The 14,567-nt window shown below is 47.2% G+C and overlaps 1 protein-coding gene across 1 annotated transcript; it reads left to right on the top strand.

Annotated features, from left to right (window-relative positions):
* The first annotated feature begins 928 nt into the window (after nucleotides 1-928).
* LOC119120240 lies at nucleotides 929-14,517 on the top strand. The gene is made up of 13 exons (XM_037246961.1): nucleotides 929-1,040; nucleotides 1,113-1,412; nucleotides 7,042-7,092; nucleotides 7,620-7,913; nucleotides 11,292-11,624; nucleotides 11,695-11,991; nucleotides 12,077-12,391; nucleotides 12,463-12,750; nucleotides 12,822-13,148; nucleotides 13,232-13,543; nucleotides 13,609-13,896; nucleotides 13,973-14,121; nucleotides 14,216-14,517. Exons 1-13 carry the CDS (start codon nucleotides 944-946, stop codon nucleotides 14,222-14,224), a joined length of 3,060 nt encoding a protein of 1,019 aa, XP_037102856.1. The 5' UTR covers nucleotides 929-943; the 3' UTR covers nucleotides 14,225-14,517.
* The last annotated feature ends 50 nt before the right edge of the window (nucleotides 14,518-14,567 follow it).

The raw sequence follows: 14,567 nt of genomic DNA, 5'->3' as shown, positions 1-14,567 counted from the left end.
AAAGACCCGGAGAATCCCACTCATTGACCTGCAAAACATCTGGTTTAGATTTTTCTAGCTATGGATGAGCTGAATCAAATAAGAGCCTACGAAAGGCTTGGAATGGATTGCTTTCATGGTAGGCCATTGGGCAATTCCAAAATATTACGCACATTCAACTGAAGGTAGATTGACCATCTCCACCGAGAACTCACACAACCAGGTCTATCTAAGCATAGGCGGAATGAAGGCTGAGGACACGGCCGTGTGTTACTGTGCCAAAACGCCAGTGATGACAAAAACCTGATCAATCAAATGGTAACCTATTTACAAACAGAAAGAAGATTCTCCTCATTCACTAATGGCAGCTAATTATGGAACAAGTATCAAATTGATCACATCTAAAACGACACATCAACCCGGGCAATTTACCGCTCAAAAGATTTTTTAGCTGTACTTTCGGGTGACCACCTGCTCATGTGAAACAGGAACCATAAAAGCATCTTTCGCTCAAAATGAGGCAGAAGAACACTTCACCCTCGCCCCAAGTGTGCATGTACTGTGCTTCTATGATCAAATTAAAGTCTCCAAAATGAAAAAAGCAAAACATTTGGTAGATGAACAACATAATTACTTTTATTTTTAATATGTTTTCATTTTATATCATCTTTTATGTTAATTTTATTTGAATTTATAATTATTTTATATACAATTATTTTATTTATTGTATTTTATTATAATAAATTTGGTAGATGAACAACATCATTACTTTGATTTTTAATATGCATTTTATATAATTTTTTTATGTTTATTTTATTTTCATTTATAATTATTTGAATATTTTTTGTAATTATGCTTGTGTCAAAAGTCACGTTTTGAAGCATGCGGTCGGTCACACCCGCCATTTTGAAAAATGGTGCCACTATGCAAAGTGAACGCCCCAGCCAGCGCCGTCCTATAAAACATGCACTCAGGCCCTCGCAGAGGAGACGTTCCCATCAGGAAACCTTCACTTCCAACCATGTTCAGTGTAGTTGTGCTGCTGCTGGCCGCTGTTTCCAGTAAGTGGCACTGAGGAGCTCACATGACCTTTGACTCCTCATGTTTGACATTTAACATGCGGTCCTCCACAGGTGCCAAGTGTGAACAGTTGACCCAGCCGGCCGATCTGACTCTGCGGTCTGGTGAGGAGATGAACATCGCCTGTCAGGTGTCTTATAGTTTGCGCAACTACTACACTGGTTGGGTCAGGCAGCCTGCTGGGAAAGGACTGGAATGGATCGGGACCAGAAGGGACGGATCTGGTTATTATTACCGCAAGGAGTCCCTGAAAACCAAGTTCAGTATTGAACTAAACCCGTCCAGCCAAACAGTAACCCTAAACGGAAAGAATATGCAGCCCGAAGACTCGGCTGTGTATTATTGCGCCAGAGACCCACAACAACACAAACCGTCGGTGCACTTGAACAAAAATAAAAAAGGAGGAAGATCCCTCTCACAATCGTACATGAAGCATGCAACTGATGACTCAAGTGTTGTTGTCTAGTGGCACTCACTGAAACTGTAAGCAACACCACACCAGCACCTGCAGAATTTGGATCCCAGGGCAATCAAGAGAGGAGCTTTCCTCTTTCATCACACATTCCCGAAACATCTCGATCAGTGTTTCGTGAGGGCCCTTAAAAAAATAAAAAATAAACTCCTGCTATGATCGTGATGAAAACATTAGTGATCATTTTGGAGAGAAATCATTTACAGTATACGACATTCTTGATCCCATCATAAAAGGTCATTTGAGCTCATTTGTGATTTCAGACTTGTCAATCAAAAGCATCCCGCCATATCCTTCTACGCAAAACACATTTCTCACCAGTGCGCTATAAAACCCGCCGCCGTGCCCTCGGACAAAGGCAGAACACCTCAGTGAGTCCAACCAAGATGGCCGACCGAGTGCTGAGGTACTTGATTGTTGCTTTTTTGGCTACGACGGCCGCAGAAGGCTGGAGTATAAAGTAGTCCGAACCCGTGGTGAAAAGACCCGGAGAATCCCACACATTGACCAGCAAAACATCTGGTTTAGATTTTTCTAGCTATGGATGGGCTGAATCAAATAAGAGCCGAGGAAAGGCTTGGAATGGATTGCTTTCATGGTAGGCCATAGGGCAATGCCAAAATATTAAGCACATTCACCTGAAGGTAGATTGACCATCTCCACCGAGAACTCACACAACCAGGTCTATCTAAGCATAGACGGACTGAAGGCTGAGGACACGGCCGTGTGTTACTGTGCCAAAACGCCAGTGATGACAAAAATCTGATCAATCAAATGGTAACCTATTTACAAACAGAAAGAAGATTCTCCTCATTCACTAATGGCAGCTAATTATGGAACAAGTATCAAATTGATCACATCTAAAACGACACATCAACCCGGGCAATTTACCGCTCAAAAGATTTTTTAGCTGTACTTTTGGGTGACCACCTGCTCATGTGAAACAGGAACCATAAAAGCATCTTTCGCTGAAAATGAGGCAGAAGAACACTTCACCCTCGCCCCAAGTGTGCATGTACTGTGCTTCTATGATCAAATGAAAGTCTCCAAAATGAAAAAAGCAAAACTTTTGGTAGATGAACAACATAATTACTTTTATTTTTAATATACATTTTAATTTTATATCATTTTTTATGTTAATTTGATTTGAATTTATAATTATTTTATATACAATTATTTCATATATTATATTTTATTGTAATAAATTTGGTTGATGAACAACATCATTACTTTGATTTTTAATATGCATTTTATATAATTATTTTATGTTCATTTTATTTTCATTTATAATTATTTGAATATTTTTTGTAATTATGCTTGTGTCAAAAGTCACGTTTTGAAGCATGCGGTCGGTCACACCCGCCATTTTGAAAAATGGTGCCAGTATGCAAAGTGAACGCCCCAGCCAGCGCCGTCCTATAAAACATGCACTCAGGCCCTCGCAGAGGAGACGTTCCCATCAGGAAACCTTCACTTCCAACCATGTTCAGTGTAGTTGTGCTGCTGCTGGCCGCTGTTTCCAGTAAGTGGCACTGAGGCGCTCACGTGACCTTTGACTCCTCATGTTTGACATTTAACATGCGGTCCTCCACAGGTGCCAAGTGCGAACAGTTGACCCAGCCGGCCGATCTGACTCTGCGGTCTGGTGAGGAGATGAACATCGCCTGTCAGGTGTCTTATAGTTTGAACGACTACTACACTCATTGGGTCAGGCAGCCTGCTGGGAAAGGACTGGAATGGATCGGGACCAGAATAGATGTATCTGGTTATTATTACCGCAAGGAGTCCCTGCAAAACAAGTTCAGTATTGAACTAAACCCCTCCAGCAAAACAGTAACCCTAAACGGAAAGAATATGCAGCCCGAAGACTCGGCTGTGTATTATTGCGCCAGATACGCACAACAACACAAACCGTCGGTGCACTTGAACAAAAATAAAAAAGGAGGAGGATCCCTCTCACAGTCGTACATGAAGCATGCAACTGATGACTCAAGTGTTGTTGTCTAGTGGCACTCTGAAACTGTAAGCAACGCCACACCAGCACCTGCAGAATTTGGATCCCAGGGCAATCAAGAGAGGAGCTTTCCTCTTTCATCACACATTCCCGAAACATCTAGATCAGTGTTTTGTGAGGGCCCTTAAATTTTTTTTAAATAAACTCCTGCTATGATCATGATGAAAACATTAGTGATCATTTTGGTGACAAATCATTAACAGTATATGACATTCTTGATCCCATAATAAAAGGTCATTTGAGCTCATTTGTTATTTTAGACTTGTCAGTCAAAAGCATCCCGCCATATCCTTCTATGCAAAACACCTTTCTCACCAGTGCGCTATAAAACCCGCCGCCGTGCCCTCGGACAAAGGCAGAACACCTCAGCGATTCCAACCAAGATGGCCGCTGAAGGCTGGAGCATAGAGCAGTCCGAACCCGTGTTGAAAAGACCCGGAGAATCCCACACATTGACCTGCAAAACATCTGGTTTAGATTTTTCTAGCTATGGATGGGGCTGGATCAGAAAAGTGCCGGGCCAAGGCTTGGAATGGATGGCTTATATCGGCACTTCGAGTACTCCAAAATATTACTCGCCTTCAATTCAGGGTAGATTCACTATCTCTCGACAAGACTCCAGCACCATGCTGTATCTAAACATGGGCCACCTGAAGACTGAGGATACAGCTGTCTACTACTGTGCCAGGAGCACAGTGATAGACAACAACAGCAAAAGCCCACAAAAACATTACAGTAGAACCTCTGACTTCAAACGTCTCCGGGTTTGAACAAATTGGAGTTTGAACCAAAAATTCGAAGCTTTTGAACCCCAAAATGGAACAAAACACCGGACTCCGACCAGCTTTCCGAGCCGGGTCGAGGCTAGCCGACGACGTCTCCGCGTCCCCGAGCAACTTTAAGTTCGGCTCGACAAGTTAAGGCGCGTCTCGAGGCTAGCCGACGGTGTCTCCGTGTCCCAGAAGCAACTTTTGGATTGGCTTCACAAGCTAAAGCGCATCTCGAGGCTAGCCAACGGCGTCTCCGCGTCCCCGAAGCAACTTTCGGTTCGGCTCGACAAGTTAAAGCGGGTCTCGAGGCTAGCCGACGGTGTCTCCGTGTCCCAGAAGCAACTTTTGGATTGGCTTCACAAGCTAAAGCGCATCTCGAGGCTAGCCGACGACGTCTCCGCGTCCCCGAAGCAACTTTCGGTTCGGCTCGACAAGTTAAAGCGGGTCTCGAGGCTAGCCGACGGTGTCTCCGTGTCCCAGAAGCAACTTTTGGATTGGCTTCACAAGCTAAAGCGCATCTCGAGGCTAGCCGACGGCGTCTCCGCGTCCCCGAAGCAACTTTCGGTTCGGCTCGACAAGTTAAAGCGGGTCTCGAGGCTAGCCGACGGTGTCTCCGTGTCCCAGAAGCAACTTTTGGATTGGCTTCACAAGCTAAAGCGCATCTCGAGGCTAGCCGACGGCGTCTCCGCGTCCCCGAAGCAACTTTCGGTTCGGCTCGACAAGTTAAAGCGGGTCTCGAGGCTAGCCGACGGTGTCTCCGTGTCCCAGAAGCAACTTTTGGATTGGCTTCACAAGCTAAAGCGCATCTCGAGGCTAGCCGACGGCGTCTCCGCGTCCCCGAAGCAACTTTCGGTTCGGCTCGACAAGTTAAAGCGGGTCTCGAGGCTAGCCGACGGTGTCGCCGTGTCCCAGAAGCAACTTTTGGATTGGCTTCACAAGCTAAAGCGCATCTCGAGGCTAGCCAACGGCGTCTCCGCGTCCCAGAAGCAACTTTCGGTTCGGCTCGACAAGTTAAAGCGGGTCTCGAGGCTAGCCGACGGTGTCTCCGTGTCCCAGAAGCAACTTTTGGATTGGCTTCACAAGCTAAAGCGCATCTCGAGGCTAGCCAACGGCGTCTCCGCGTCCCCGAAGCAACTTTCGGTTCGGCTCGACAAGTTAAAGCGGGTCTCGAGGCTAGCCAACGGTGTCTCCGTGTCCCAGAAGCAACTTTTGGATTGGCTTCACAAGCTAAAGCGCATCTCGAGGCTAGCCAACGGCGTCTCCGCGTCCCCGAAGCAACTTTCGGTTCGGCTCGACAAGTTAAAGCGGGTCTCGAGGCTAGCCGACGGTGTCTCCGTGTCCCAGAAGCAACTTTTGGATTGGCTTCACAAGCTAAAGCGCATCTCGAGGCTAGCCAACGGCGTCTCCGCGTCCCCGAAGCAACTTTCGGTTCGGCTCGACAAGTTAAAGTGGGTCTCGAGGCTAGCCGACGGTGTCTCCGTGTCCCAGAAGCAACTTTTGGATTGGCTTCACAAGCTAAAGCGCATCTCGAGGCTAGCCAACGGCGTCTCCGCGTCCCAGAAGCAACTTTCGGTTCGGCTCGACAAGTTAAAGCGGGTCTCGAGGCTAGCCGACGGCGTCTCCGTGTCCCAGAAGCAACTTTAGGTTTGGCTTGACAAGCTAAAGCGCATCTCGAGGCTAGCCGACGGCGTTTCCACATCCCCGAAAAAACTTTCGGTTCAGCTCGACAAGCTAAAGCGCGTCTCGAGGCTAGCCGACGGCATCTCCGCGTCCCCAAGCATCCCCGAAGCGACTTTCGGTTCGGCTCGACAAGCTAAAGCGCGTCTCGAGGCTAGCTCGTTTATGTAACGTTAGCATACCGTACCGTTCAGCCTGTTGCCTATTAATGTCTGTTCTTGGTGTTGGATTTTGTCAAATACATTTCCCCCAAAAATGCGACATATACTCAGGTGCGACTTATATACGTCTTTTCCCTTTTATTGTGCATTTTATGGCTGGTGCGACTTATACTCCGGAAAATACTGTATTATTATTCACGTGTCTGTCTTAGCGGTTCTTTATCCTTGGAAGGAAGATTTTTCTGAACATGGCTTCTGCCTACTTCTTGCTGCTAGAGACCTGGCAGCACTTCCTCTCACGGGCCACGCTAATATTAAACTTTCAGATTAAGGCGAGGGCCACAAACTATCGCTCCGCGGGCCGATTACAGCCCGCGGGCTGCTAGTTTGAGACCCCTGCGTTCGGCTTAACGCTAGCCCCTTTGACAAGTGCTGGAGTTGAGTTTTTGACAGGGTGTGTGTCATTGTGTATCTATATACTACGTGGGGTGGCACAGTGTTACACACCAAAGCAAAAACCTGCCATGATGTGATCATGTGAATAGCACTCAATTTGCAAATAGAAAGCACAAGGACACCTTTCTATTCATACTCTCCTGGCAGCTGATTATGGAATGAGCTATACTTGTGATATAAGACGTACGATACAAAAAAGTATCACTCAAGAGTTTATAACAATAACTTAAATGATTTGCTTCTCTCTCACCCCAGATAAAAGGGAAGGAAACAAGAAACCAGTGACAGAAAAAAACTTTTGCACCAAACGTTGCATCGCACACAACCCAGATGACAGGAAATCAACATCTCGAGGGATCTCTTTTTTCTTTTTTTATTTATATTTGTTCTTTTGGGTATTTGCATTGTGATCAGATTGGACTGTATCGCTGTGTACATACTTCGTCGACTGGGGCCAAGGAACCCGAGTCACTGTTACATCTGGTAAGTAAATGATATTTTTTGCCACCATAGTTTTTGTATGACATTGCACTTGTATTGAGTCATTGTGACGATGCCTTCGACTATTGGGGGAAAGGAACCAAAGTCACAGTTACGGGAGGTAAGTCATGAATATTTTGGAACTGGAAATTAACTTTAAAACATGCGGACTTCATTGGATTTTGTAGGACATGCTATTGTAGTAATTCTTTGCCGTTGATGGGGAAAAGCATCGGTAGGCATATGACAAATGCCAAGTATACTAAATGCCAATTTTTGATTTTTTTTGGTGTGCATTTTTATTATCATTTTAAGCAAAAGAAAGACATGATAAGTTTACAAATGACCGATTTATGGTATTAAATGTAGCTTGGGGGGGAAATAGTAATAATAATTTTGTTGATTAATAATTGAACACATGTTCATATTTTTGTTTGCTCATCTATTTGCAGCCAACAAGATTTGATGCTTTAAAAATCAGAAATATATATTGTCTTCCCGTTGCCATTTTACAATCCATTTCTTCTCAGGTACACCGATCAGACCGAGCGTCTTTCCTCTGATCCAATGTGGCTCCGGAGACACGTTTAGTCTGGGCTGTCTGGCCACCGGCTTCTCACCCTCTCCACTGACCTTCTCGTGGAGCAAAGACGGAACCGTCTTGACTGATGTCATCCAGTATCCTTCAGTAGACAACAACAGAATCTATACGGGAGTCAGTCGAATCCAAGTGAGGAGAGCCGACTGGGAGAACCAGGCCAAATTTCGATGCGTTGCCAAACATTCAGCGGCGGATGTTGAAGTGATATTCGACAAACCAGAAGGTAAAACTTTTTTTTTTAAGCAAAAAAAATAAAAATAGTGAGTACTAGATATCTCAAAATTCCTGCTATGACAATTACAGAAGCACCGTTTATTGCAATTATTCGATTGATTCCATTTTAATGTTGAGATCATTCTTTTTTCCAAGCAAGGCTACAAAAGGTCGTTCACGATGTTCGGATTGAATGATTCGTTCACTGTAGATTGGTTTTGGTGTAAAGCAAACAGTGAGGTGGAAAGAAAGGGCGCAAATCCTCCTTGTGCAACCGCTGACTCTGCCACAACTGTCAGAAAAAGATTTGCTTGCTTTTTGCTTCTCGCCGCATCATCGAATCATTCTGAAATAACTTTGCTTGCTCGCCTCGGCGTACGTATACGCAAACGCACGTACGTGATTCCGAGTCTATCGTTTCGTTTGTAAGAAAACATTCACGTCTGCTTGTGCGTATCTTTGTCAATACGTTTGCTTTTCAGAGGCCTTCCACCAGTTGCCAACTCTTAATGTGATGGCCTCTCCCGACGCCCAGGCTGAGGCCGAGGCTTCCTTTGCCTGCTTTGCCAAAGATTTTGCCCCAAACGATTTCGAGTTCACCTGGCTGCAAAACGGAAACAGCGTCATTGGCAAAATCGATGAAATCAAGACCGAGGACAGGAAGGGCGCGAGCAGATCCACGCTTTACAGCGCGGCCAGTTTTCTCACGCTGAGGCCCAACCAGTGGTTGCTCGACACCAACATCACGTGCCAGTTTAAAGGGAAAGGCGCGCAGGGAGACGTGTTTGTGGCATCGTCCATCATTCATCAGTGTACATCCGGTGAGTACATTTTGGAAACTAAAACCACGCTCACGGTACGGCGGCCTCGAAAAGAAATAACCAATCCTCGTTTCGACCGAAGCGGACGTAGACATCCGGATCACCGGCCCCACGTTGGAGGAGATGTTTTTGCAAAAAAAAGGAACCGTGACCTGCCAAGTCAAAGTCAGCAAGTCGGTGGTGAAGGATATCTCGTGGGAGAGCCAAGACGGGACGAACATGGCCGGTACCTCCGTTTCCGTCCCGAAAGGCCAAACGGGCGTATTCCGCACGCTGCTCGACATCACCTACGACGAATGGAGGAAGGGGATCCGGCGCGACTGCGTGGTGGTGCGCTCGGACACGGGGGAATCGCTGAAGAAATCCTACGAAAGGCAAATGGGTAAGAAAGCTTCGGATCGGGAGTTTGTGCGGTGCTAGCAGTTTGGCACACCTTTTGTCATCCCTACAGGTAAAACGCCGCAGCGTCCCACGCTTTTTATGATGGCGCCGGTGGAACATAGTAGAACAGACACGGTGACCCTGACTTGCTTTGCAAAAGACTTCTTCCCTCGCGAGGTTCTGATGGCTTGGCTGGTTGACGACGAGCCCGTCAACTCCACCTACGTTCACAGCACCACCGCACCTGTGGAAAACGGAGGCTCCTTTTCCGTCTACGGCCAGCTAACGCTCAGCCTGGAGCAGTGGCGAAGATTCGACGTGATCTATAGCTGTGTCCTTTACCACCAATCTTTGGCCGCCACCGCTAACGTTATTGTCAGGACCGTGACGTACACGTCCGCCAAAACCACCACGGCCAACTTCAGCATGGGCGACCCTGAATTGTGCGCCACTTAGTCTTCTCTGTCTTCTCCTGTTTGTGCTGTCTTTAAATGCAGATTTAAAATCCAAATAAAAAAACACGAAAAAAAAAACACATTGTTACTGTTGTACGTCGCAAGCTGTCCCTGTCGTCTTTATTTGGTTGTTGAATGTGACTCGGAGAATGTGACATTTCTCAGTGTGTCTTAACACGTCCGTATTTCCTTGGAGGAATTAACCATTTTTGTGCGACATGTCTTTGTGCACGTCTTCTTCCTCTCCAGGGTCTTGCCCCCGAAACAAAAAGTTCAAACACCAAGCGGTGGTCTCATTTTTTTCAAATATCTAATGGAGTCTTTGAAAAGCAGATCAGGGTCTCCGTCTTCAACATTTTTTGAAGAGACACGACCGGTTTTGAATAAAAGCTAGTAGCTGACATTTGTTGTCAATGAACAAGCGAGCGACTGCTCATTTTTTGGTCTACCAGGTTTAACTGAGCTGCTAATGTCCATTCAGCAGACTTGCTGGTGGAGACAAGCCACCAATGGAGCAATACTGTGGATGCAGAACAAGACAACATGGGATACACGGCGCTCACCTTCATCCTCCTCTTCCTCATCACGCTGCTCTTCAGCATCAGGACAATCGTTGTAAAGGTAATACGATAAATGATACAGCACAAGCCATGGTGTGCAAAAAAAAAAAAAGACCAGAGTCCAAAGCAGTTTTCAAAGCATGAAACCAGTCAGTCACAAAAGTTCTTTCTGCTAAAAAGAGAAGAAACAATAGGAGGTCAAGCTGCTTGGAACATCTCAACTTCATTTGATGGTAGAGCGCTTAATTAGCGGCAGGTGCGTGCTGACTCCCATTTAATATGAGGTGGAATGTGATTGGCTCATTTTCAGCACAGTTGTATGAGGATGTGCACACTTATGCAACCCTAATACCCCTGTTATTTTATTTTTACTCCCTCGCTCTAAAATATTTAGCAATGGAATCGTGCATTTGATAAGACACATTTCGTTAACATATTGATGGGAAAAGTTTGGAACTCGTTTCAATATTTTTTTTTTGATATCACAAAATTCTAGCATGTGAAAAAGCGGTGTGCAGAGTTTATATATACACATATATATTTATATAGTAGCAAGAGGATTGAAATTGATTTTCTTCATTTTCTTTTCAGGTCAAATGAAAAAGCCAACCAGGTATTGCTTGTAAAAATTGTCTCTTAAATGCAACTGTCGTTTCCCATGTACAGTAAGTAATGGGTGTACATTTACAGATTATTCCGTTATTTACAGTTTTTTAAATAAATATCCAAATGATGTCAACCTGAATATTTCTTATTCCCTTTTTTTCTGTTTCATATCAAACATTAGCATCATCATGTCAGCACCTGGATTCATTTGAATAGGGTCTTTCAATGTTTTTGTGACACCAGCTGCCAGTCATGCACGGTTGCTCCTCGCCATCTTTCATTTCTGCTTTTTCACGATGCTTGTGCCTGTGTGCGTGTGTGTTAACCCCCCCCCCCCCCCCACCTGCTGCTTGTGCTGATGCTCACGCATGGCAGCCCCATTTCCACCTGACTGTTAAACACCAGACAGTGTTAAAAGTAAAAGTGCCTCAAATGAAAGGCAGCACGTTTTAGAGTTTGAAGGTACGTACGACTCATTTCCTATGAACGTCCAAATGACCACAGTCACAATCGAGATGGGAAAAGGCAAGTTCAAATAAATGACAGATCAGATTTGTATTTTCAGTTCCGGCAGCGACGACCGCGCCTCCGGACGTCACTCCAGAAATGACATTATATCCGCTATGGGAGGATAAATCGGGAGCCCCCAAGGTCAAACTTTTGTGCCTCATCAGCGGCGCCTTTCCAATCACGACGAGCGTCCAGTGGCTACGGGACGACCGAAAGGTAGCTGCCGCCCAGACCGGGACCTTTCAGCCTGCGGTGGCAGGAGCCAAAACCTTCACCCTCATCAGCAAGATGGAGCCCAGCGAGAGAGAGTGGAAAAGCGGCTCTAATTTTACGTGCAGGTGGATCGGAGGCAAGGAAGAAATGCAAAGGTCCATCAGCATTTGTGAAAGTACGTTCCGCTTCATCGATACCACATCCGACGGCGTTGGCGTCGATGATCACGTGATGTCATCTGCCAGCTCAGGCAAACGGCGCTCCTTCCATTCACGTGGAGCCTCCCAGCTTCAAAGCCGTGATGACGGAAGGATCCCCACCCGAAGCGGTTTGTCGGGTTCGCACCGCGTTGGCTGCCGCCGTCACCTTGCTGGCGGAGGGCGCCGGCGCCACTCTTGAGCAGGCCGGCCGGCGGCGCAACGCGTCTCACATGGTCAGCGTTCTGACACTATCGCCAGATCAGTGGAAACAAATAAAGTGGCTCACATGTAAAGTGGAGCACCGCTGCTTCTCGGACATCAAGGAGAGAGTCCCTGTCCCAGGTAGGATGGACGGACGGATGAGTGACAGACGTCAAGGTTTGGAGATGAAAGGATCTGAAGAGGCTTTTTTTTTCTTTTCTTTCAGAGTCGGCGGTCGTCAAGGCTCCGTCGGTGGTCGTCAGGCGATCGCTTGCCGATTTGCAGACGGAAGACGGGGCTGTGTTTGAATGCCACGTCACGCCACTCGACCCCGTCGACCTCTACGTCAGCCTACAGGCTGACGGCGTGGATGTTTCCGACAAACGCTTCGTCGCCCTCTCCGACGCCCCCAGCGGCCATTCCATCAGTCCGCCTTTCAGTTTGCCCAAGTCTTTGACCAAGGAGGACGCACGTTTGACCTGTAAGGTGAATCAAGGCTTCTCAGGCGTCTTCAAGTCAAAGCCCTTGGACGGCATTTTCGGTGAGAGGCCGTTCCGAGAGAGCCGCGCGCACGTGCGTGTTCTCCCTCCTCATCACGTCATCTTTTATCAGCGGAACCGTCGGTGGAGCTCTTCCTGGTCACGGGTCAAGAGTCAAAAACTCAGCGACTCCTTTGCTCTGGATGGGGCTTCAAGCCTCAGATCACGTGGTTGAGCGGATCTGAGAAAAGACCTCCGTCGAGGACCTCCGACTTCAGCATGAGTGCGGATGGACGCGTGGCTGTTGCCAGTCAACTGGACGTCGACCGAGAAGAGTGGCAAAGTGGCAAACTCTTCACTTGTCAAGTGTCGGACGCGTGGCTGGAGAGAACTTCCACAAGTGCCGTCAATTTCTGCTCAGGTAAAAATCGCCGCCGCCATCATCATCATCCTCTCCAAAGTGAAAAATATCCATTCCATGCATTTTGACAGCCATCCCATCACGGGCTCAAAAGGTCGCAGTGTACGTTCAAGGACCGCCGCTCACAGAGTCGCCGCAGAGCCATCACGTGGACGTCACGTGCCTTTTGGTCGGCGTTCATCTTGAGCATTTCTCCATCTCCTGGAAAGTAGATGGGAAGGAATATCTGCACAATTCCCACACGGAGACGCCGAGCGTTCACGACAACGGCACCGAGACGCTTCGGAGCTCCCTCAGGGTGTTAACCAGTGACTGGGAGGCATATAAACAAGTTTCCTGCCAGGGGACGCACAAGTGCTCCAAGCGGGGCTACCAGGCCCACGTGAGCAAAAGCAAAGGTGTCTGTCGCCTTCTCCTTTCCACAAAAATGCCATCAGGCCAAGCGCGCGCGTCCACTTCATCTGCCTTTGTCTTCCTCCAGACTGGAGTCGGCCGACAGTGCGCATCGTCCCGCCGAGCATGTCCGAGCTGACCGCCTCCGGTGACCTCCCGCTGACTTGCCTGGTTTCTGGATTTTCCCCAGATGACAAAATAGTGTACTGGGAGAAAGATGGCCAACGAGTGCCACCGGGTTCGTACGCGAACGGCCCGTCGTGGAAATACCGAAGCGCTTTTTCAATGAGCAGCACGCTAACAGTATCCAAGAGTGAAGATCGGGGATCCGCTTATTCTTGTCGGGTCAGACACGAGTCGTCAAAAACACCTTTTGGGAGCACGATTGAGGATGTCTTTGGTGAGCTCCGACGGAACCTTTGCTGAAATGCGCGACCTCCGAGCATTTGCTTTCTCACCTCGCAGCCGCGGTGACCCCCAGCCGACCGTCCGCCATCTTGCTGCGGGGTTCGGGCGAACTGGTGTGCCTGGTCTTCGGCTTCAGTCCGCCGGCCATCGACGTCTCCTGGTTTCTCGATGACGCCGACGAGCTGTCGTACTCCAACACCAGTCAACCCAGCAGAGGCCCAGACGGGAAATTCAGCCTCCGGAGCCGCCTACGTTTGACCCCAGTCGACCTGTTACCCGGCGCCGTCCACACCTGTCGGGTGACCCATGCCACCCTCACGCTGAACTTGAACATAACAAATCCAGGTAGCGGTGATCTGTTACTGTCGTAAGCAATGTCCTATGTAATGACGTCGTCATTTTTGATCTCTTCTTTTGTCAGTGATTTTGCCAGATTGCAACGTATTGGACGACATTGCCGATGCGGTTGTCAATCAAGATATCAATGTGGAAAGTTGGTACATGTCCGCCACGTTCCTCGTGCTTTTCCTCATCTCCAGCATCTACGGCGTCTTGGCCACACTGGTTAAGGTGAGATGCAGCGGCTTTCCGCTCCAATGGTTCTCATGCAGATTTCGATATTTGCTCATTTGTGTATTGACCGATATCCCAATTCCTCCTTTAGACGAAATAATTGCGGCGCCAGAACTGACACTATTGGATTCTTCTAACGGAGATGGTTGCTGATGGCAGAGGAGATACGTAGTATTGTGAACCTTTGTCTATTTTATACCATAGAAATAACTGTAGCTTTTTATAAATACTACTTTGAAAACCTGTGATCTTTTTATTTTGGTTGTAAAATACCCAGAGAACATTGCAGCTCCTGTTAAATGAAAACAAATCGGGCACACCACCGCTACCTGCCCTATCACATTTGAGTGATTCGAAAATAAACAAATAACTAAAATGACGCTTCAATATTGTGAAAAATCCAATATTGACAATTATTGTTGCCCCAGTGCCAAATAAATTGT

This window comes from Syngnathus acus, chromosome 3 (genome assembly GCF_901709675.1).
Source record: "Syngnathus acus chromosome 3, fSynAcu1.2, whole genome shotgun sequence".
Taxonomy (NCBI): Eukaryota; Metazoa; Chordata; class Actinopteri; order Syngnathiformes; family Syngnathidae; genus Syngnathus; species Syngnathus acus.
The sequence above is the reverse complement of the archived record's forward strand: the minus strand, read 5'-3'. Positions and strand labels throughout refer to the sequence as shown.